Below are 25,919 nucleotides of genomic sequence, written 5' to 3' on the forward strand. Positions count from 1 at the left end.
AACGCTTGGGTTAGATTTTCCCTGGGTTTGTAAAACAGCTTAATGTGCAAAATAATTAATTTGGGTATTTTCGGATGAAAGAATAACAGAATGAAACTGAGCCGTAAACACAATTCTAGAGCCTAAAATAGTGTCTCGATTGATGCAGGTTCTTTTAATATTGCAGATGTGAAATTAATGATTTAAGTGATATGGATTTATAAATATGCTTTAAGGTGATTTTATCACAAGGAGCATCTCTATCATGGTATTATACGAAAAACATCTTTCAACGTGAATGTGTAACTTTATGGATCCCCGGTTTGGCAAGCTGGTGTACAGTTCGGCAACTTGGTGTACCGTTCGGCAAATGGGATTCATTATTCATGTATATAGCTGGATCAAAATAAAACAGTGAAATCTCTATGGCAATCATTACAGATATTAGACCGTTCACTATCTGGGGTGCTGTTCGTAGATTTTATTGCTCTGATATACGGGTAGGCCTACAGTTTGAATTTTGACGGATGTTTTGAATAATTTCTGACAAAAGTCTGTTTATGCTTGTACACGTGGCAAACGCACATCAAGACGAAGATACAGATTTCAAAGCGTCCGCTCATCACGCCGAAGACCCGGGTTCGATTCCCACATGGGTACAATGCGTGAAGCCCATTTTTGGTGCCCCGCCGTAACATTGCTGGAATATTGCTAAACGCGGCGTAAAAATAAACTCACCCATATCTGTCTCTCTGTCAACCATCCATCCATCCATCCACATCGAGATTTTCACCTGACGTAGAACTACAACTAGCATGATACCTTCGCCCGCTACAGGGTCCTTATATAAACGACGAATTTCATTTAACCAAATGTTGAATGTTATGAATCTATCCACATGATGTGAACAGTATACCTCAAACCACTCAGCCCACGTGCCGTGGAACTGCTGCTTCCTGCTCGTGCATGCACGTTCACACCTACTAGTCTCAAACATGTCTATTAGCGCAATCATCAACCGCTTGATGCCAATTTTGGCCAGTTTGGAGAAATGGTCTTTCCATTCTGTAGTGGTAATCGGGCGTGCAAGTCTAACCACGGAGGTCAGTGAGGTCAGTAAACAGCTATATGTACCATCCCCCACAATGTGCCTCACAGTCCCTGAACCACACTACATGTATTTTCTCTTCCGTTCAACCCTTCCTGTAATTCAAAAGCCCTAAAAGAAGGACGTCTAGAGTTTCCTTTGGTTAACTATCTATCTATCTATCTGTGTGTGTGTGTGTGTGTGTGTGTGTGTGTGTCTATCTGTGTATCTCTCTACCTATCAATATCTAACTGGCTGTACTTCTGTTTCTCTCTCTGTCTATATATCTACCATCTATCTGTCGGTATGTATGTCTGTGAGTGTGTTTGTAAATCTATCTATATATTTATCTATCTATATCTGCCTACCTATCTATATCTATCTATATCTATGCTGGTACTGAAGAACAAACATCTCTAAATGTTAAGCAATGTTTTCCATGCATTTACATGAATAAAGAGGCGTGACAACGTATGAGATTTGTGAATTCTTTTTCTATTGTCGATTAATTTTTCTTTTTCTCCATTTTGCGCAAGCACATACAACAAATAATAGTGTCGGGAAATCAACACAGGGTTGAGTATTCGCTGACTCAACCATGTGTACTTTCACGATACACCATGTCCTGCAGTTTTGGTTTGTTTACGGTTGCTAACCAATAAGACAAACTTACACAGACTCCGAAATAGCACAACCTATTTTCACCATTAAAAATAAACTTCTGTGCAACTCGTCGATGGGTAACGCCACACATGGATCACATTACATGTCCTGGGTTATGTTTCTTTCCAGACCAGCCCCAGTCGAGCATAAAGAATGCTAATAGGATCTGCAGGTAAAATCCCGAGAGTTTCGTTCTTGTCATTCCCTATAACCGCCTGCCTGTTTCACGTGCATACCTTCACGCATTCCGGCATGCACGTGCATTCCGTGGTGTGGTTTGACGAGGGCGGGTGCATTCTGGGAGGAAGTATGTAGACGCTGTTCTGTACACAGGTGAATGCTGATTGGAGGAGATTGTAATGTGTCTGAAGGCGCATAGTTGCCATGTTGCAGTTTATATAGTTCTGGTGTAACAGACCTGTAAGCCTATCTTGTAATTTCAGAGGAAAATCCCCAGGTATTCAGGGAGGAACTTATCCTCATGCGGTGACCTGGTTTGTCGTTGGAGTCGACTGGATCGGGTAGTCAGGCTCGCAGACTTTGTTCATTAGGATGGCGCGATGTCGAGGGGCATTGCTCGTGATATCAACCACTGGTTTGTGTGATCACGATTTTATTATATACTGGCTATTGTGATATACTTGGAACATTGCTTACTACGACAGTAAAACTTGGTGAGTGAGTGAGTGAGTGGGGTGAGTGAGTGAGTGGGTGGGTGGGTGAGTGAGTGAGTGAGTGAGTGGTGAGTGGGTGAGTGGGTGGGTGAGTGAGTGAGTGAGTGAGTGAGTGAGTTTGACTTTACGTCACATCGGCATTATTCCAGCCATATAGTGACGAGATCAAGTTTCCATTCATTACCATTTTTGGTTCAAGGTTCAAAAGAGTTATATTTTAAAAACATATATATTCATTACATTTCTATTTCAAACAGAAAATGTCATAGCACCAAATACAAAAGCAAGCAATGTGTTATTCTCTTTACAAAGTTACAATTTATGATACAGGTCAACTTCCCTCAGGTAGTTTACAATCAGATGCCCGCTCACGCGGGAAAACAGATCTTTCAGATTTCTCGCATCATAATGTGCATCCCTTGCAGTCGAAAAGTCCACGCAGTCAAGCAGAATATGGGGTGGGGTGGGGTGGGTTGGAGTGAGTGAGTCAGGCGAGTGGGTGGGTGGATGGTCTGGGAATCGATTGAGATGCATGGGAGGATATTTATTTAATAAGTTTATATTAGAGGAGTGTTTTTAGGAAATTTGGTGTCTTTGTAATTAATTAGTTTAACGGTATATACATGTATGGAATATTAGTTTCAGGCGACCATTACATTTGGATGTAAATATTCAAGCATGTACAGACAGGTGCTTTATCCCAGCTGACTTTTGTTACAGTGTTGTATAGGTATGACAATGAAACAGGAAAGCACGTCAATCCTTCAGACTTGCGCAACTGTGTATATGAACCCACCTATGTATACTACTCAAAACAAGTTAAGGGTCATGCGATGTCATCATGTAATGTTTTTGTTGAGGCTGGTTGCATTATGTATAAATAAAATTTTACATTCCGTGTATGGCAGTTTATTCAAAACCATTTTCTCCGACGAGTCTAGGTTTACTCTACAGTTCAATGATGGTAGAACTCGTGTGTATCGGCGTCCAGGAGGGAGGTTTGCTGACGTTAACGTCAACCAACGTTTGCCATTTGGAGGCGGGGGTGTCATGGTTTGGGGTGCGTTTTCCTTTCATCAAAGGGCACCTCTCTATGTCATTAATGGTACCCTGACCGGAAATCGCTATCTACGGGAGATTATCAGACCCCTTGTTTTGCAATGTTTACAACGTACAGGCGTCGGATCCATATTCGAAGGTGGCAATGCCCGACCACAACGTGCCCATGTTGTGACGGACTTCCGTAGACAGAACAATGTTCAGCACATGGAATGCCCGGCATATTCAGCAGATTTAGCCCCTATGGAACATGCTTGGGACGAGTAAGGACGTCGGCTTCGTAACAACCACGCCCCTCCAAACAACCGTGCAGAACTAGCCCAGTATCTCATTGCAGAATGGCAGACAATACCCCAAGCCTTCTTCCAACGTCTGGTGAACAGTATGAGACATAGGTGTACTGCTTGTCTTACTGCTCGAGGTGGTTACATCCGTTATTAGTCCAATGTTTTCGTTTGAATTTTCACTTCTGACAGTAGGTCACTTTGACCTTATTGATCAGCAATCACTGACATCCCTGCTGTTTTTGGTTATCATGAAATGTTGGCTCGAGTTGTTATATGATCGCTACATTTTACTGTTATTTATATTTGTAGTTATGGCCATTAAATTTTTTTACCCTTAACTTGTTTTGAGTAGTATATATTCTCGACGTCCGGCTTAGTCGCGTCAAGTCGCCACTAGCAGTGAAGGAGTGCAGCTCGGTGAAGGAATCAAACACTAGCCTGTTATGACTCAGATGACCTTATTATCGGAAACAAACCTTTACCCCACTGTGTCACGACTTTGCATGTGATCGGTTTCATATAATATAATGAATACGGAAATAAAATGCAGGCGATTGATGCTTGTTTGTAAAACCGGTTTAAAATGTATGGTTTTCTGAAAATTTGTTAGTTGTTTAACGCCTCACTCGGCAATTTTCCAGGTATATATCCACAGGCTATAAATAATCGAGAATGAACAAGACAATCCTGTGATTGGCATCATGCACATCGACGTATTCAACTAGTATACGATGGCATGCATCAATCAAGTCATCGAGCCTGACTACCCAATCACTTCTAACCCGGATCTTTACGGAATTATTTTCAGTGGAGTATGGGTGTATCGGCCAAGTTCGAAATAATTCAGTATATTTTGAAAACGCAAATCAGTCATAATTCAATTTAATTTTTGTCCAAGTACTAGAGACGAAATGTAGATGCATCCTCAGTTATGCAGCATACATATTTCAGCAAAGGGAGTCAAAGTACAGCGAATACCATCCTTAAAGGGGCACTCCTGCTCGACAGCTCACTCCTTGCTAATGAATCAGCCAGGGAAGTTGTTTATATGGACCTCTGGAGTATCTCGTGTATGTTAGGCGTTAGTTAGCCGTGTCGAAGATGTGTTAGATCGGCAAATCTCACCCTTAACCAGATCTGTAATTTATAAACATAAATAAGTGTATACAGTTTGATTCAGAATTGTTCCTGTCATTTCCTCATCAGCTGTAACATGACTACCTTACCAAACATTCATGGACCCTTTATTATGGGTTGAGGGACGGCGGGTAGCCTAGTGGTCAAAGCGTTCGCTCGTCAAGCCGAAGACCCGGGTTCGAATCCCCACATGGGTACAATGTGTGAAGCCCATTTCTGGTGTTCCCCGCCGTAATATTGCTGGAATATTGTTAAAGGCGCCGTAAAACTAAACTCACTCTTTATAATGGGTTGAAAAGGTTGGTCAGTGCAAGAGCGAGTTGAGGTTTACGTCGCTTTCAGCAATATTCGTTATATCACAGGGGTCACCAGAAATGGGCTTCACACACTGTACCCATGTGGGTAATCGAACCCAGACATTCGGCGTGACGAGCGACCCCTTTATCCACTAAGCTACCCCACCGCCCGGGCAGTGCAAGAAGCAGTAAGATGAAGCATAAGTCGTTTACTGCCAACAGCATTAAACTCGCGTGATTCCGTCGTGTAAACATCGTATATGAGTAATACGAAATGTACATATTGGTTTTTCCCGATATGATATCAGCGATGCGGAAATACATGAGGATGATTAGCCCTTAAATGTAAAATTATTGACGTTTAAAATGACATTCCACGACCTCAAGTAACGTAACAAGATGCGTATGAATACAACGTTGGAGTGAAGAGTCACATTTAGGATATAGTGCGAAACTGTTTTAAATCGTATGTGTGTACAGAGACATCCACACAGAGGGAAACACAAAACTCCACTCTTGGGAGTGTCAGGTGATAGTAGTTCTCTTTCACGATTGTATGGAGATTACGAAAATAGTAGATTAACAACTAGTCTCTAAAATGAACATATTTTACAGAAAAAAGGCTCATAGTGAAAAACAAAATATAATAAAAAGGAGCCCTGAGACTTTCTTCATTTTCAGAAGCTGTGGAAATCTAGAGTGCCACATTTTCTAGACTTGCGTGGGATTTCTTAGATATATTTGCTTCAGGGTCTGTATGACAGACTACGAAAATAGTTTCTGCAGTGTAAGTTTCGAATCATGATGCAAAGTTTATTTCTATCGGATTATCGCATATAACACCATACTTTATATTATATACTCATGGCATATAACACCATAACTTTATATTATATACTCATGGAAACAAATAAGGAAACACATGAAAGTACAAGTGTTCCTTTTTTATTTCCAGAATTTCACCCACATTGCAACACATACCTTGTGAAGAAACCTGGAAAAGAATAAAGGAACATTTGTACTTTCATGTGTTCCCTTATTTGTTTCCATGAGTATATATTAGTGAAAAGGGGATGCTGCTTATGAAACGTACGAAGATCCTTGCCTCACTGTTGTAAATCAGAGTTATCTGCCCTTACCAAGAGGTTCAATAATTCGATACATTGCCAAAAACATGATTGAAATCTCCTACATATATCAAATTAGGATTGACGTGCAATCTGAACCACGACAGTAACGGCTATTGTGGTAATAAATAGCTTCCCTAACGATTTGGGGATGACTACATTCTAACTTTTATATGGGGTTTAATAATTGGATGGCAGCCTTGAAAATAGCTTTTTAACCACAATGGGTGTGAACGGGGTTTAAAGTAGACACACATTGCCGTGCAGCTTCTATAGGGATGATTTCGTCGGTAGACTGTTATCGCTTGTAATGTTTGGGTTATTTTGTAAAGCTGCGCTTAAAACAGGGGTCGTACACTGCCTGACTTGTATCACAATTCATTATAATGTATACTAGCTACAAATAGAAAATGTGCGCATAGAATATCCAAATACTTATTGGATCTTCATGTGTACTCAATTACAGACGTAAACACGCTAGTATAAGTGAACTGAACACAAGTCAATTTTTTCGTGTAAGCCCGATAGGTTGCAAACTTTTATAATTTAGATAGTATTGAGGGCTTGTCCAACCTTTTTAGCAACAATCATGTGTAATACCGAGCATTTTTCTATAATAGTAGCTACGTCCCTGCAAGTGAACTTATATGCACGTGCTACATTTCGTGACGTCATTGGTTTCGGCATGGGCACGTGCAACATGTTTGGTTGCATGTGCATATTGACAAACTGTTTGGAGCACCATAATGTTAAAAACAGTTGTCCGTTTGGGAGGGTTAATTGTTTGACCGTTCTAAACATAAGAGACCCGTGAAGAGCAGGGTTAGCGTTGGTCTTCAGTAACCCATGCTTCTCGTAAGAGGCGACTAACGGGATCGGGTGGTCAGTATGGCTGCCTTGTTGACACATGTCATCATATCCCAGTTGCGTACATCGATGCTTGTGCTGTTGATCACTGTATTGCATGGTCCAGACTCGATTATTTACAGACCGCCGTCATATGGCTGGGATATTGCTGAGTGGGGCGTTAAACAACCAACCAACCAACCATAACGTCAATGTCATGGACATTAAACATGCTGTTCTGCCGTCTTCTTATGGTCACAATATCCACCTATTAAACTTTACATGGACACTTTTATTGTTTTCATATTTTCAAATGTTGAGTGAAATTTAACTGTAGATGCAGTTGTAGCAATGGCGATCGTTATAGTCGTAGATGTATCAGTAGTGGGAGGTGCAGTTGTAACATTGATAGTAGTGGTTGTAGTCGCAGTTGAGGCAATGATTTATGTGATAGTACTTGTATAGTCACAGTAGTGGCAATGTTTCTTTTTTGGAGATGGTCGTTGTAGTCGTCGCAAATATTTTTGTAGAAGTAGTCGTTTTAGTCGCAGTTGTTCCGATGGTGGTCTTTGTAGTAACAATGGCGGTCCTGCAGTGGTCGTTGCAGTCACTGAAGTACGTGGTTGGGATAACAGCACTTTGTAGGTGATTCCGGGTAGGTGTGAGAGAGTGAGTTTAGTTTTACGCCGCTTTTAGCAATATCCCAGCGGGGAACACCAGAAATGGGCTTCACACATTGTACCCATGTGGGGAATCGAAGCCGGGGAATCGAACCCGAGCGAATGATTTAACCACTAGGCTACCCCACCGCCCTCCTGGCTGGAAGGAACGGATTATCGTCAATCGATGCTGTTCGAATCGGGTGGTCAGACTCGATGACTCGTACTCTGATGGTGTGGAAACTTGCTCACAGTGCCAATCACCGGTTTGTCTGGTCCAAGTGATTTTTTGCAGGTTGCAGTTATCGAGGTTTAATAATGCTGCTGTTGAGGTTGAACAATGCTGCTGCTGTTGAAGTGGAATAATGCTGCTGCTGTTGAGGTTGAATAATGCTGCTGTTGAGGTGGAAGAATGCTGCCGTTGAGATTGAATAATGCTGCCGTTGAGGTTGAATAATGCTGCTGTTGAGATGGAATAATGCTGCTGTTGAGGTTGAATAATGCTGCTGTTGAGGTGGAATAATGCTTCTGTTGAGGTTGAATAATGCTGCTGTTGAGGTTGAATAATGCTGCTGTTGAGGTGGAAGAATGCTGCCGTTGAGATTGAATAATGCTGCCGTTGAGGTGGAATAATGCTGCTGTTAAGATGGAATAATGCTTCTGTTGAGATGGAATAATGCTGCTGTTGAGATGGAATAATGCTGCTGTTGAGGTTGAATAATGCTGCTGTTGAGGTGGCATAATGCTGCTGTTGAGATGGAATAATGCTGCTGTTGAGGTGGAAGAATGCTGCTGTTGAGATGGAATAATGCTGCCGTTGAGGTTGAATAATGCTTCTGTTGAGGTGGCATAATGCTGCTGTTGAGATGGAATAATGCTGCTGTTGAGGTTGAATAATGCTGCTGTTGAGATGGAATAATGCTGCTGTTGAGGTTGAATAATGCTGCTGTTGAGGTGGAATAATGCTGCTGTTGAGGCGGAATAATGCTGTATGAACATTGTGTGGAGGTAAACAAAAAACAAACTTTAATCGTTTAATTGCAGTAGCCTTTAGTGATTGTGTATCACGGATGTGGTGGCGATACAAGTAGTGTAGTTGTATACGTCCCCGATAGGCTATCAGCTTTGTGGAAAGGCGAGTCACGTAAGCAACTGAAATCGATCAATACCGTCTAACCTTTAATAGTAGACATTGGTATTTATTGAATAACAACAGTTGGCTGAGTTTGAGCATTCCATTGCAGTAGGTCTTACATTCCGAAACACAACGTCAACAAAAACAACAGTATAATTATTAATAACAATAACACAATGTTGATGTATTATGATACATGTTTGTCATGAGCAAATAATATAAATTAGATTATGAAACTTTCAAACATTATTTATAATTCAAGATAATTTAATAGATTCGTTTTGAAAAATATATCCAGTTCCGTAGAGAAATGATGTCTCACTGTACAAAAAAACAAAAGGTCTGCACATATATATCACAATGCAAATTTCTCCCACATTCCCTGCCCACACAGATTACCTCCCTTTGCCGCGCTGTCATTTCACTGGCACGCTATGAATTTAGCGTGGGTACATTGCGCATCATAGTCTGCGCACAAGGACCATCCTATACTACCCGGCGCTGCATTGAGAGTACTGACCCGACCCATTCCTAAATCCACCGATTCTGCTGAAAGGTGAGTGCGATATTCAGTCTTTTCTTTGCAAACTGGATCTGACAAACGTGTGTTTCGTCCCCGCGTTGGTAAAAGCGATCGACAAACTTACATGCGGAAGCATGGCGTTCATTACGATTTGCTAACCGGTGCCCATGTTTGGGAGCCTTACCCTACACTGCGGTGTCATATTCATAACTGTAGCCAGCGTCCAGTGAAGTGATTGCAAACTTTCAGCTCGGATATACCGATCGTATTTATACACCAGGTACTATGTGACATTATGGACTATTTCAACTTGACGCACTCTCCCTGAAAAGTTAACAGGTTCTCAAAGGCTCGGATCTATTGTATATCTCACAGGTGCTAACGTCTGTGGTCCGGAAGCGGACAATCAAACCCCATCTGCTTAATTGCCGTTTATTGTGCTATCACACGTATGTGAATATTTAGCATATGATTATAATTAACTAAGTATAATTAAGCACCTGTCGCGTGTGTCATCCATGTCAAATGTCACCTCGCGTCGCGTGATGTAACAGTTGTATATTTCATAGCGTGCTTGTAGATTTCATAGTCGCTCGACCAGATAGCCGACTCATCACTTTCATGCGATTGTGAACGAAGCCGGGGTCTATATATAGTGTATTCACCCGACCGGCAACATGGCTGGAAACTTGGCAGGATGTCAGTCAATTCAATTATTAAAACCCGTTTCTGTGCAATGCATCAGCTCAATAGGATCACTTTCTGACTGGCTTGTTTTTTGGGAGCGGGTACTTCACAAACAGCATTATGTAACCATTGTATATATGTATATCTGTTTTATAGTATACCAGTGCTAATTTGCTGAGTCAGATAGTGTGTGAACATACCGTAACAGTGTACATATAATTATCATGCATCAATGAAAGAGGAAAAAGTATATTTACAAATGTTACACACGTGCAACATTTTAGATATAGAGATGGTAAATATAACTCAATATCATGTTTCATAATATAATGCGTGTTAACCACCCGTTGCAGTGTGTATATAATTATTATGCATCAATGAAAGATGAAAAAGTTTATTTACAAATGTTACACATGTGCAACATTTAAGATATAGAGATGGTAAATATAACTAAATATCATGTTTCATAATATAATGTAAAATGTACATGCTGCTTTCCTATTTATGTGTAAAAGCATATATTTAAGTTTGTTGTGTAATTGCGAATCGGATAACATTTAGAATCTCATAATAATACAAACTTTATTAAATACAAAATCACCTCGGAGACAATAAAACCCAATGTGATGTTAATCTAAATTAGGTCCCTTAAACTTGAATATAACTTTGGAAATCCAAATAAAGTATTTTTGGAGACCACTGAATCTGATATACAGTTTCAACATGATAGTATTTGGGTTTGTTTACAATAGTCAAATTCATAATCTATATTTATTTCAACAGCAATGTTTACTTGATATCAAGTTTCACAGGAATTCATTCAACCATCTCCCCAGATTTTGTGGGGGCTTTGTTTCACCAACACACTACACACCAGTGGTAACTTGACTACAGATCCATATTTGTAAATACTTCACTGAACCACTTGCCTGATAACCATGAACTGCCATACACTGCCAGATAGCCTTGTTTGTCTAGCAACCTTCACCTTCACTACCTGCATACAGGGTTAAGGTCACCTCATTCCAGAAACCAATTGGAATCGGAGAAACCAGTTTAACATAGGTAATTGATGTATCAATAAATGTTGACTGAAATTGGAGAAGGTTGTAGAAACAGAATAAGAACATAGATGAAGACACGAAAACAATTAATGAACTGTGGTGGACCGTAGTAGGTGAGCTCAGTTAGACAGAAGATGAACAGTACAAGACAATAGAAGAATACAATGAGACAAGACTAACAGAATAAGAGAATAGAGAACAGTGCTATTTATGTTGTTTTTTTGTCTGAAAAAATAATTTTTGTTTTATCGTTAGGGGAACAGTTTCAGCCAACTGGAAATTGACTTGATATGTATACATACTTGTCTTGCTTCCACTAGCAGATAGGCATTGATTTAATTTGCACATAGCATTCCGAGGGTTCTGGCAAACACATTACTTCAAATTCCTGACATGTTGATTAGGGTTGTAGCAGTTAACAGGTAATGACACTGATGCCATGTGATGCCCCCTCCAGTTTACCGCTGTGTGGTGTCAGCTTTGAGACAGAGGGAAATAAACATGGGATATACACCGATCTGGGAATGTGCACTGTGTCACTGATTAGTTGTCAAGTGAGGCGACAGTGCAGTACACATGCACATATAACTGGAGTGTCCTCTGAGACAGGGTGAAAGAAACACAGGATATACACCAATCTGGGAATGTGCACTGCCATATACACCTACCTAGGAATCTACACTGAGCTATTGATTTTGCAAAATGGTTTTGCAAGTGCATATATTCTAGAGCTGTGTATCGTGGCTTAAGTGGCGAGACGATGTATCCCGATATCTGTTTAATGAGGCGAGATGATACATCATGAAAGTATTGGCAAGGAACCTGCGAGGCGATTATCATCACGATGCAATTGTGCCTGTATGATACATATCCCGATACTTTACAATTTCTATAAAAAGAACAGATATGGTAGATAAAATGACTGAAACTTTATTTGTTATACAGCAGAACTTGTTTTACATTCACCCACACTTAAACAGCTGTTCATCTAATTAAGTTTCAGTATTTAATGCTTAAGACAGTACAGTCAAACATATTCAGCATACCTTGATCATATATATATATATATATATATACATTTGAAAGTGAAGTTTCCCTTGGGAAGTTGTGCTTCTACACCAATGCTTTCACAAACAATTCACTGTCATTTATATCGGAATTCAGAATCACTGAAAAAAACTCATAAGTCTGCTTTCTAAATTTTATCTTCTCTTTGTTCTCTTCTTAACAAAGATAAGACGTCGTTCATAGCTGTTTATAAATGGTGTTATTTGTCAAACAACTAAGACATATCTGCATATTTCAATTACTTGAACACAAGTATTCTACAGGTCACAGAGTTTGTAAAATGTTCACACTCTTTGACTGTATATACACTAACTCATTTGTCCATGTAAGAAAGATAACAGACACAAACAAATTCCTTTAAAATTCAGTTTGTTTTTAAAATTCAGAAGAATTTCAAAGAGACTCCTTTCCTATTCCCTAATGCAATACTCCTTACAACTTTAAGTAGTATTTAAGTTGTATCGGGATATGTCGTCTCTTGTGGCGATACATCAATGTATCATGGACCCTCGCGATATAATTATCCTATATATTGCCTAAATGTGTTTTCTATCGATGCACTTGTATCGCGTAGTTGACGATGTAAACATCAATACTATCGATGAATCGTTACACCACTAATATATTCACAGGTCCTGTTGTGTTACAGTGTGAACTAAATATTGAATACACAGTTGGGCTGATTAAAATGAAATATCCTTGCAATATACAAGGCAATATATATACAAGGCACAGGGTGAAATGAATATAGAATATAGACAAATCCAGGACTGTATGTCACTTTGTCACTGATTCGTCATGTGGAATATCCTTGCTATATACAACATACAGGGTAAACTAAGATAAAGTACACACTAATCCAGGACTGTACACTTGACTGGTTATTTCAAAATATCCATGCAATGTACAAGGCACAGGGTGAAATAGACATAGAATACACACTAATCCAAGAATATACACTTTGTCACAGATGGGTTATTTTATAATATCTGTGAAATACACAAGTCACAAGGTGAACATAGAATACACACTATTCCACTACTGTACACTTTGTCACAGATTGGTTAAATGAAGGATACATGCAATGTTCAAGGCATAAACACATACGTCAGTGTTGATCACATTGATGAATTCGTGTAGTGGCTTATACTGTTATGGGTGTAGGGATCTCATTAATCATACTGATAACAGTAAGTAGTCAAAGCAGGGTTAATTATAACACAGATTGTACCAGTGTACAAGTAGTAGGCTGCTCAATATGTAATGTATATGATTTCATGATTGATAGGATTTCGTTCTTTGCAAAGAAACTTGTCAGTTACTATTTCCAGTTCAATGAGTACATTAGTAAATTATAGACTATTAAATAAAGTAAAAATGCTGATTGATTTTATGGTATTTCTTGTAGTGTATTGTTTTAGGACACAGTTGTGCATAGCCATTTAAAAAATTGTGTAGTGAAGTAATATGTAACAGAGTTATGCTGAAATTTGGATGTCGGCAACAAGTTGTGGTGAGTGAAATGGTTATTTCTGTGTTATTACCCATGTAAGTATCTGTGTGGGGGTGGGTAGGGGCTTATTTCTGTGTTATGACCCATGTAACTATCTGTGTGGGGGTCGGTAGGGGGTAAGGGGTTATTCGTGTGTTGATACCTGTGTAAGGTTGCTGTGTGGCTGTCAGATTTCCTGATCTTTTCTATCTACATGAAATAGACATATTATCTGTCAGACTGCCAGATTGTGTTGCATCGATAACCTGTGGATTCTACCTGGCTTTCTTTTAATGGTCCTTTGCCAAGAGAAAGATTCTTGGTGAAGTGCAAGATGTTGAGCAAGAAATTAACCGATTTCCCTTAAGGGCAATTAAGAGTGCTGCATTAAACTTGTGATTTCCCTCGAACATTGTAACAAGGTGTGTAACATGCCAACTCAAATGTTGCATGATACTTGCTACTATATTTAAACTCGTTCTTTAGAAGTTCTCAACTGTACAAAATGTTTTAGTGATTCAGAAACAGAATAATCTCTGTACAATGTACATGCTGGGTAATTTAATACTAATTAACTGATTAGGTGTCACTATGTCATCATGACACAACAGCATGTGGCAGGTGCTCATGCTGTCAACCACTGGGTTTGTAAGCGCTGTGATATCCATGGAATATTGCTGCCTGCCACAGAATTGATTGTAATGTAGGATAACACTTAATAATACATATGATGAATGATTTTGGAAGGGTTACAAGTGTGATATACATATGATGAATGATTTTGGAAGGGTTACAAGTGTGATAGATAGCATGAAAGTGACAGGGTCCTTATGATGATGGTAATATTAACAATACAAGATGCAGGGGTCTTTAGATGTAAATTTCAAGGACCCAGGAATCCCTTTGACTTCATATACAGGGCTGTGGATGCTGTCCCTTATTTTGTCCCCCTGAGTGAGTGAGAGAGTATGGTTTTACGCTGAGTTTAGTAATATTACAGGAATGTCATGGTGGGGGACACCAGAAATGAGCCTCACACGTTGCACCCATGTATGGAATCGAACCCGGGTCTTCAGCATGATGTGCGGATGCTTTAACCAGTAGGCTACCCCACGGCCCTTGATGCAGGATACGTCTTTAGGTCAAATTGAGTTAGCACATCGACCTTGCTGTGGAGCGTGACAAACGCGCACACCTTCATACAGTGAAGGTGTACTTCATTCTATAAACCTGTTTCATCTACATAACACAAATATGTCAACTTGAATAAGGTAGAGGTGCTTTATAAGGCTTTTGTGTCACTCAACATTAAATGGCAAAAGTTGTATGAAATATACAGCCATCTGTGTTGAACCCTGACACAGGGGTGAGGTTTTACATACGCCCGAGTGCATCACCTGAGCTTGGCATTGGTGACATACCAGGACTTGTCACATTCTGTTGTCGTCCTGTCAACCAACTTCGTCCTTATTCATCACACTGAAACTGCACCATAGACATGCTTTTGCTTCGTTATACCATCTACACATATTGTGTGGTTACTGACTTTTCAGAAAATTGTATTGAAAGTTAAGCATGTGGTGTATATGCTTCTAAAAAAGTTAGGAACATTCTGTTTGTTTCAAATTACAATATTTGATCTGTCATGGCATATCTTGTATATATTAAATATTTGAGGATTCTGGTTGAGAATGGGGTACAATGTGTGAATCCCATTTCTGGTGTCCCCTGCCATTATATTGCTGGAATAGGTAATATTTCTAAAGGAGGCGTAAAACCCAGCTTACTCACTGGTTGAGAATGGGTCCCAAGGAACTGTTGTGTGTTTCCTTTGTAAATATATATAAGGGACATATGTATATCATAAGTAATGATATTTATGGTATGAAAACATATAATTTCGATATTTTTTCAAAGCATCGAATTTCATGCCGGAATTGTTGTGCCTGTATTTTTTCCAACAGTATATTACCTATGTAGACTTCCTGAATATGATAAATCTCAGTCTTTACACAAACTATGTGTATTCAGTTTCCATTTAATCAAATATGCTGTCAAATACCAGTTACTAGTTTATTGTACACTCTGACATATTCATCAGGTCAACAGGAAACGTAAAATTAGATTACTTCATGTCTCTAAGAAGCTTTTGTAGAGCTGTACTAATACATTGTACTCACAGTTCAAGAAAGACTTAGCTGAATATACATGTTCATTTCATGCACCTGAAAACCTGAATAAGGGATTGACATAACGTCGCCCACTTTCAAACTTTCGCTTATCTCATGGACTCCAAGGGGCTGGATGAGTCACTACCTGCCTGAGGACATTACATTGACAAGAACTTTGATAAAACATTGAGTATTTGATCCAGTCAGTCGTAAGTATTAAAGTTTGTGTGGGTCATTGTGCATTTTGTTTTGACTGTATAATTGAACAGGTCATGGGTTATTGATCACTGAATACTAATGAATATTCATGAGGTATTGTGGAACTGTTTGATAAAGAGGAGTATTCTATAGAATATATTGACCGAAGAAATGTCGTTGAAGTTTGAATTGTCAGGTCAACAGGTATTGGCAGATCACTTTGCCTGCAGGTTGTAGATGGCTTGTGGATGTTTTGGGTGTAGGTCTACAAACGGCATCTAGTACGTTATAGTATCCTCTAATGATTTATATTATTAGTATTCAGGAGGGTTAATACTATCATTTATGCACCTGTTTAAAAATATACTCCTCAAAAGAAAACCTGATTCTACATGTTAATATGGTTAATCTTCCATGCCGTAAGGGGGCGGTTGGTAGCCTAGTGGTTAAAGCGTTCGCTCGTAAAGGCCGAAGACCCGGGTTCGATTCCCCACATGGGTACAATGTGTGAAGCCAATTTCTGGTGTCCCCCGCCGTGATATTGCCGGGATATTGCTGGGATATTGCTGAAAGCGGCGTAAAACTAAACTCACTCACTCCATGCCATAAGTGACAGATTATCTATAGGAATATATAAGAATCAGGTGTTCCTTAACTATTTTTGAGTAGTATATATGAAAGTAAATATATGTTTTTATGTTTAGCTTTGAAAATAGTAACAGGTGGCTCATTGTCTTCACATGCCTGTTTCTATGTTAAGGTGAATCACGCATCACTACATTGTGTTGTTGAAGTATGTCAGCTATTGTATGGGATGGTATACTCAGTCCAGGATGTACGTATGTCATTCGAGTCAGTGTTGACACTCTCTTCAATATCTGATAAGATCTATTGTGTGTGATCGTGATAGATCACTTCTGTTTCACGTATGGATATTTACTCCATGAATCAACCTGTTTCGTTAAAGACACAGGAATTATTTAACTGTTTAAAATCAAAGCAATAATTCCTGGATATAAGGAATCAAATATAACCAACTGTTTATATTCGGTCCTGGTCTCTTGCTGAAAACAGTTATAATGAGGTGATGGATATAAAGAGCTGCAGATATAATAACTGTTTATATTCAGTCCTGGTCTCTTGCTGAGCAGTTATAACGAGGTGATGGAAGAGCTGCAGATATAACCAACTTTATATTCAGTCCTGGTCTCTTGCTGAGCAGTTATAACGAGGTGATGGATATAAAGAGCTGCAGATATAACCAACTGTTTATATTCAGTCCTGGTCTCTTGCTGAACAGTTATAATGAGGTGATGGATATAAAGAGCTGCAGATATAACCAACTGTTTATATTCAGTCCTGGTCTCTTGCTGAACAGTTATAACGAGGTGGTGGATATATAGATCTGCAGATATAACCAACTGTTTGTTGGGTCCTGGCAACTTGCTGTATAATCAAAATTAGTATAATATACTATAGTTATAACAAACTGAAATTAGTTTATAACATTGGTGTACTGTATTTGCAATCCTCTCTAAACATGCTGTCCTCCTGGCTGCTGTAGACACCACTACACTACTGTCCATTTCAGAACATCCGATCTTGTATTAGTCATAACCATGGTGAGCGTCAGACCCTCCCGCTCCAGTTGCAGATGGCTGTATTTCTGTTTCAATGTAAAATACCTGCCATGCATAAAGCCAGCTCATTCAGCCATGCACTGTTCCTCCAGTAGGGCTCCGCTATGGCATTAATGGCCGACTTCTCTCATTGGGTTATTTCAGGTCTGTTTAGATTCGTGTCGATGTTTGCATTTTCTCTCACACAATTACAATACAGTGACTGTCTCCCCGTGTGTCCACTCAGCCGGCCGCTGTCCCTCCTGTGTCCACTCGGTAACTGTTTGACCAGGATTAGGTTGTAATTGTGTTGTCTGGCTGCTTTACCTTGTGTTGGACGAATTAAAGTTCAGTCTAAACTTAGATACTGTTTTAAGACCAGGAATGCATCTGCATGAATGTACCTTTTGTGTTGGATTGAAAGGGTTTCCTGCCTTTAGGTGGTTGAGGTTTTTTCGGGGTACAATCTAGCATAGGCTTTAACCGGTTGTGTTTTGGATTCAGTTTCAAGTGTCGTGCAAAGTTGGATTGTGATTGGACCCTTGCGTGCATTGAACAATTTGTCAGGCGGAATAAATCTGAGTGTGCTGATGGATAGGTTTGACATTCTTTCTGAAAGTTATCTCGACACAAACATCGTGGGGTTATTCAGTCGACAGGTGTGATATATCTTCTTTCTGATGTGATAACTAACAAACTGTAGATTGACACGTGTATTGTGGAAATCAATTTCAGGAAAGATGATTATCCTGTCAAATTTCCCTTTTTTCAGAAGGATGCTCATGTAGCATGGATGTAAAAATGAAGTTAGCGGGATTGCTTCTGACTCAGACTGTTACAGTGATTGATTGAAATATCCCATGTCTATGGCGAAATGAATTACCTCGATTCGTGTTGAAGGTTGAAATGAACCACAGACTATTTTAAATGTCAGTATTGTACAGGTGTGTTAACCCATGAAGATCCGGGTTAAAAATGGTCTTCAGCAACCTATGCTTCTCGTAAGAGGCGACTAACGGGATTGGGTGGTCAAGCTCGCTGACTTGGTTGATACGCGTCATCGTAACCCAATTGTGTTGATTGATGCTCACGATGCTGATCACTGGATTGTCTGGTCCGGGCTCGATTGTATACATACCGCTGCCCTATAGCTGGAATATTGCAACAACAAACATGGGGTTTAACATAGCTCTTTGAAACTGGGAGTCCTTTGGGCATAGTTTGGGGGGGAATCCATTTCCAAAATTGGGGGCACACCAGTTTGCATGAAATCAATGATCTTGGAAGCTTCCCATTTGATAATGATTATGTTATAATATGGGTTACTTTCAATGTCATTAGAATAATGATTGCAAACAGAATGTTTATATTTTAATATGGGATATCATTACAAACTCAGAAAGTTATTTCCCAGAAAAAAGTATATTGTGTCCAGAAGGACGTACAGGATCTTAGTTTGGGGGTACTTCATCAAATTTCTGCGTCCAATAGGCAGGAATCGCGCGTCTTGTAAAACCCTGCAAACAAACAAGCAAGCAGAGGTGTGTTATCTCTGTTAACATGGCAGTATGAGAAAGATTTGCTCATGCTTTCTAAACAGGAAAATGGTGATGTGAGGAGTCCAGTAAATGCTGCTGTGTGAAATATTCCAGACAAACCAGTGGTTGATAACATGAGTACCAGTGCTATCAGACACACAATCAGGTCACACACCGTGATTAACAGGTCCTCATTAGTATTAAAATAAATAAATAAATAAATAAATATGAATACCATAATATATGAAGAGACGTGAGTGTGAATAATAATCATAAGAACATTTATGATGCACTAAACTGAATTCACTAGGTGAATGCTCATAGCACTAACAATCTGATTATTATTACCCCGGATAACCAGGGGCGGTGGGGTAGCCTGATGGTTAAAGCGTTCGCTCGTCACACCGAAGACCCGGGTTGGATTCCCCACATGGGTACAATGTGTGAAGCTCATTTCTGGTGTCCCCCGCCATAATATTGTTGGAATATTGCTAAAAGCGGCGTAAAAACAAACTCACTCACTCAATCACTCCCTTGATAACCCAAGCTGCCTGTAAGGTGCTAGAAGGTTAACAGTCACATGACTTATCCCACCGGGTACCCATTTTCTGCTGGGTGTCTGAGAAAATACGCGGGATACATGTCTCTTGTTTGCCACACAGGATCTGACAAAGACAACATGGTACTTGGAACTTATCCATCCCTGGAATACACTACTGATGTTTTGACACCTGATAATGATAAATGGCTTTGTGATGGTTGGTTGCAAGGGTGAATATGCTGACATCAGCATAATACCTCGCCAGTACATACAAGGCTGCCTCATTATATTGCTTCTTCATCAGTAACACCGCCATCCCTGTAACAGTGCTCTACTGCACATAAAGGATGGTGGTCAATAATGAATACAGGAATAGAATAAGGAAAGTTTCTATCGTGAACAGATGTTGCCGTTGTCGATGCTGTTTCATGCCTTGTAGTTTGTAACTGGATGTAGTCTTGTCAGTGACAGGTGAGGACACCTGTTGGTCTGGTGATACGGATTGAGATCAGGTGTAACCTTTCATTGTTTTTCAAAGGTATCATAGTGGCATATTTAATGCTACAATGTAAACCATATGTATTAAACAGTTTTTCATGATTTTGATCCCTAAGGAGATTCTGGGTTAGGATTGGTTCACATGATACTGCTTGTAGGAGTCATCAGTGTATCTTGTGGTCAGGCTGGGTTAGGATTGGTTCACGTGATACTGCTTGTAAGAGTCATCAGTGTATCTTGTGGTCAGGCTGTTAGGATTGAAGTTCACATGATTGCTTGTCAGTCATCAGTGTATACTGGGTTAGGATTGGTTCAGACTGCTAGGATGTACTGCTTGAGAGTCATCAGTGTATCTTGTGGTCAGGCTGGTGACATGTTGATTGTCATCATTCCTTGGAGTTAACTGTTGCTCATTATATCAGTCACAGGTCCAGTCTTGTCAACACTGTTACACAAACAGGGTTATTTCTGCTTCATGGAGGGGGGCCTTACAGTAAGACAAATTGTAATGAAATATAATCGGAATTGGGTTTGAAGGTGTTTTGACTGACTGACTGTTCAAATGAGTGAGTATGGTTTTACGCCGCTTTTAGCAATATCCCAGCAATATCACGGTGGGGGGGACACCAGAAATATGCATTACACATTGTACCCATATGGGGATTCGAACCCGGGTCTTCGGCGTGACGAGCCAACACTTTAACCACTAGGCTACCCCACCGCCCCTGAAGGTGTTTAGATGTGCAGTATATTGCTGAAAGGACTTAATTTAAAACTGAGTATCAGGTGGTCACAATGTCGGCTAAAGATGGCCAGGAATACCAGGACGGCAAAGAGAATGAACATGGAATGATTTGATGGGCTGTTTGTGTATTCCTAACTGACTTGGGAACACGCTGTTTGATCAATTCAACTTTAGGTGCATGTTAAACAGTCTTGGGAATAAAGTTATCACATTGCAAGATAAATATCGTCCGACAAGAAAATGTGAGGCTGGTAAGGTTGCACAATGTGACAGCGCTCTCTTTTCATACCTATGGTCTGGGTTCATTTCCCTGCATTATCTGGGTTCATTTCCCTGCATTATCTGGGTTCATTTCCCTGCATTATCTGGGTTCATTTCCCTACATTATCTGGGTTCATTTCCCTGCATTGATTTTATTGGTGAAGCTGTTTTTCGGTGTCACAGCATATTGTGCAAAGCTTGATTCCAAACAGTTTTCATATGTTAATAATCATGATAGTTCTGTCAAATTTAACCATAACTTACTCCATATGATGATTCACTTGTTCATTCAAGCACACACAATGGGTTGTCTCTCTACTATTCCAGCAACCAGATCAGAGAGATTCAGTTAACAGGAAGCCATGGGTGGCGTAGGCGTTAGACAGGGTAGTTGATTCATTGTCACGGAGGGTCTGTCGAAGGCCGTATCAGGGACGGTCACACAAGGATATTTACAGGGTGACAATCTCAAGTTTAGAATCACTTAGTTAACCTGCCATAGTGGTTGTCATGTTTCATCTGTTAACCCTTCTAAGGCTATTTGTGCGGGTCCACACGAAGGCATAATTCATTTTGGCAGATCATAGTTATTGAGGAAGAAGTGTAGACTCTATATACATGTGTATTCTGTATCTAACAAACATGTTGAAGGGATTTTTCATCTTTGCATTGTGTTAAAATAGCGTGATTAGTAAATAGTGTCAGTCCAGTGGTTGGTTAAAAGTAGAGTGGTTAAAGTTTGCTATACCATGCTTAAGTAACAGGGACTCAAGACAATTTAGCAACGATGGTATTTAGTGATGTCGAGGTGCTTTTTCTTCTGTTTATGCATGCAAACTTCGACTTTCTATTTAGATATCACCACCTGCAGGTTGTGTGGTAGTAATTGTAACTTGGGTGTGTTCAGCTTACATGGAAAATTTCTGTGAGTTGAGACTTATGATCACATCAGCATTGTTTAAGCCATATTGTGACAAATACTTGGCTCCATGTTCATAAAATGATGTAATACTGTCTTTCATTAAAGCTCTGAAAAGAAACAATTCTGTAATACTGGGGCAGTTTCACAGGTTAATTTGCTTGTAAACGATATATATCTACTCCATACAAGACAAGGTAATTGGATAATGTATATCATACAGTGGAGTGTCGCAGGGTTGCCCTCTTTCACCTATGTATTTTACTGTGAAATTGCATTTTTTGTTGGACTGACGCCTCCTGTTGTGTGCCGTGACAAACCATTAAAGAACACATTTAGATGATAGATGACACCTCTACACAATGGGTTCATAGTATCGTTGCTTATTCACTGTCACAGATACTGGGGATGTTTATTATGCAAGATGAAAGATGTGAAATAGCCCGCCTACTTTGAGTAAGTTCTTTTGTGCTTGACTGTACATAGGTAAATTTGATCTTGGATATCTGAAACAGGATTCTTCATTTATCTGCTGACTTCCCTTTATTATGATTGTGCATGAAATGTTTTATGGACTTCTTGCATAAAAATAATTTAAGATAATAAATAAATAAACTACAATATTAGGTTGATGTCTCGACAATTTTCTGTATTATTTTGCATCAGTTACATGTAATATGTTTCATTAATGTTTCAGTTGAAGTTCAGAACTGAAGGGGTGGTGGGGTAGCCTAGTGGTTAAAGTGTTAGCTCGTCAAGCCAAAGACCCTGGTTCGATTCCCCACATGGATACAGTGTGTGAAGCCCATTTCTGGTGTACCCCGTCATTATATTGGTGGAATATTGCTAAAAGTGGCATAAAAGTAAACTCACTCCTTCACTCAGAACTGAAATGGCGTCTGATTACTGATCCTAAATTTGAGAACTATGTTCTTGAACTGTGTTTGTTTTAGCCCAACCCAGTTGTTCCTGCTCATGTTCTTGGAAACGTCATTCATCATAATCAGTTTGACCTCACTGATTCGTGGAGCAATGATATGTTGTACACAGTAATAACATACCTGGTGGTCAGGTGCAAATGATAAACAGATACACTGTCTATTTGCTGATTTTGATTAGGACTGACATGGTTGTGCATGATGCAATTGAGCGTGACGGTACGGCTATGGTGTGGTTGTCAGTAGGTAGCTGCATTGATTACAACACAGTATATGGGACTTGACTATGACATGGTTGTCAGCAATTCTACACAGTGCAATGGGACTGTCTATATAATGGTTGTCAGTGATTACAACATAGCATGACAAAACCATTTCTGTCATGTCAGCAATTACGCCTTAGCACGACGAAACAGTCTGTCATGGTTGCAGGTTCCCCTGACCTGAGCATGACGATCGAGAAATGTTTCTGACTGAAACTCACATGAAATCAATACGTGGCCCAGCTATAACATGCATGCATGTATTTGATCTTACTCAGGTTGTATTTGTTGTACTTGCATCTGTATTGTGATGCATATTGTATGTAGTTCAAGTGTTTATAGTTCAAGGTTAATGTATGCCTGTCTGTCATTGCCTATGCTCTGACAATAAAGGTTGTTCATATTATAGATGAAATAGACACAGGAAGGTGTCAATTTCAGACCTATTGATATGCAGCTCTGATTCATTCAGATAAAGGTCAACATCACAACTGAATAAGTTAATACAACCAAGTTCAGCTGTGAAATGTTTAAAATTTATAATTTAAAATTTATATTTTATTTTTTGAAACTTTTGGATGGAATTTTTCTTTTTATGTTGACATCAATTGGAATATAAAATAGGAATATGATTTTCTAAATAATCTGCAACAAATAATTGTAACATGTTAGATGTGTGAATGAGTGAGCTTAGTGTTACTGCTATATGGCGGTGGTCGGTAAATAGCATCGATCTACGCAATTGGGATCTGATGACGTGTCATCCATGTCAGGAAGTCTGACAACCCGATACTGTTAGTCACCTCGTACGACAAGCATTGGTTACAGAAGACCAATTCGAATCCGGATCTTCACGGGTATGTTAGATGTGACTTAACAAAGTATGAAGGACAAACTTGCTCTGAATGCAGTGAAGTTTGACATAAATCAGGACAAAGCGTGTGTTCATCTGCTATTGATTTGAAACAGCTGGTGCCACCAGTCATACTGAAACAAATGAACATCGACAGTTTTATTGACATATTGTGACAGTTATTGTAAGTATGAGCCAGAAACAGCACTATGTAATTCAGTATGAGGTTAATGGTGATCTGAACAGTACATGTCGATTTCCCGTACTCATGTGATGTTGGTGCATCTGGAAAAATAGAACTATGACAAACATTTGTATTAATGCTTAAGCTTAATTCAGCCTTCATAAAAATTAGAAAAGTCGTGTTTTCTTTTTTTGTTGTTGTTGAAAATAGTAACTTGGAGTTAGTTAGAAAAGCTAGTTTAAATGAGTGAGTAAGTGAGTTTTACGCCGCTTTTAGCAATATTCCAGCAATATCACGGCGGGGACACCAGATATGGGCTTCACACATTGTACCCATGTGGGGAAACGAACCTGGGTCTTCGGCGTGATGAGCGAACGCTTTAACCATTAGGCTACCCCACTGCCCCCACTTTAAAGGAAGGTTTATCTATAGTGAAGTTTAACAAATTTACATGAGTCGTATGAAGTACAACCTGTATTCCACACCCGGTCGATGGTGACAATGGTCATGTTACGAAGACTAACGCCTAATATGGATGACACAAATCTTCCCGAAGCCAGATTCATCCATCACACTTTGTACACTTGTTATGTCTATGGTAGTTTACAGTGACTTACAACCGGATGAACTTTTCCAACATATGAGAAAGAGGAGAAATTATTGAAATTACTGTCAAAATGATGAATAAGATATTTTAATTTGACAAGTGGAGTTATTTTGCAATATCCAGAGGAATGTAAATTGACCAAACAGACAATACACTTATTGTCATAGCAACTGTTCAGGTAAACTGCTGCACCAAAGACACCCCATCAATGTTGATATCAGCAATGTTTTAATAACAATCAATTCTGTTGCCACAACAGTGTCTATCAACATGTCTTTTACGCTCCATCACAGACAACAGTTAAGCCAATCACATGATCATGGAATGCCAGTGTGGAACCATAAAGGACAATTTGTCAGCACCAAGACCTTTCTTTTCCCTTCTGAGACAACAGACAGAAGTGTTATAGTCATTACAATGTTTTGGAAGGAAAAAAGTGTTAAGAGAGAACAATGCATTCAAGGCTGCATTTCTGGAGGTTTTCCAACTATTTGCGAAAATATGTTTTTGCCAATTACTGAAGATTTGCTAATCAAACAGGTGCATACGTAATCAGATTAATGGTGTCTGCTGATAACATTATAATATTTTGCTGCATTTGGTTTTTAATTTTAATATACTGTTAGATTGCACAGAGTAGGACAATTTATGTTTTTGAGTTTATGAATTAATAATTTATATGATATCTTACACTCCAATTACATAGTATTCACAAAATAAAATGTTTAAAGGTTAAAGAATAAAACTGAAATATGAAATCTTTTTAATGAAGATATTAAGAAATTTCAAAAAGAAGTAAGT

The 25,919-nt window shown here is 39.3% G+C and overlaps 2 protein-coding genes across 2 annotated transcripts in view; one reads left to right on the forward strand and one right to left on the reverse strand.

Annotated features, from left to right (window-relative positions):
• Positions 1–8,126: 8,126 nt before the first annotated feature.
• On the reverse strand, positions 8,127–8,813 carry LOC124281943. The gene has a single exon (XM_046717950.1). It carries the CDS (start codon positions 8,811–8,813, stop codon positions 8,127–8,129), a length of 687 nt encoding a protein of 228 aa, XP_046573906.1.
• A 566-nt stretch (positions 8,814–9,379) lies between these two features.
• Positions 9,380–25,919, forward strand: part of LOC124281931 — a 69,347-nt gene continuing 52,807 nt past the window's right edge. The window contains 1 exon segment of the mRNA XM_046717937.1: positions 9,380–9,505. The gene's annotated coding sequence lies outside the window, so the exon portion shown is untranslated.

This window comes from Haliotis rubra, unplaced genomic scaffold (assembly GCF_003918875.1).
Source record: "Haliotis rubra isolate DU_JTF1 unplaced genomic scaffold, ASM391887v1 Scf290, whole genome shotgun sequence".
Lineage (NCBI taxonomy): Eukaryota > Metazoa > Mollusca > Gastropoda > Lepetellida > Haliotidae > Haliotis > Haliotis rubra.

Excerpts from the sequence above, each read along its gene's own strand:
- LOC124281943 (XM_046717950.1), bottom strand. The coding sequence starts at position 8,813 with ATGTTCATACAGCATTATTCCGCCTCAACAGCAGCATTATTCCACCTC.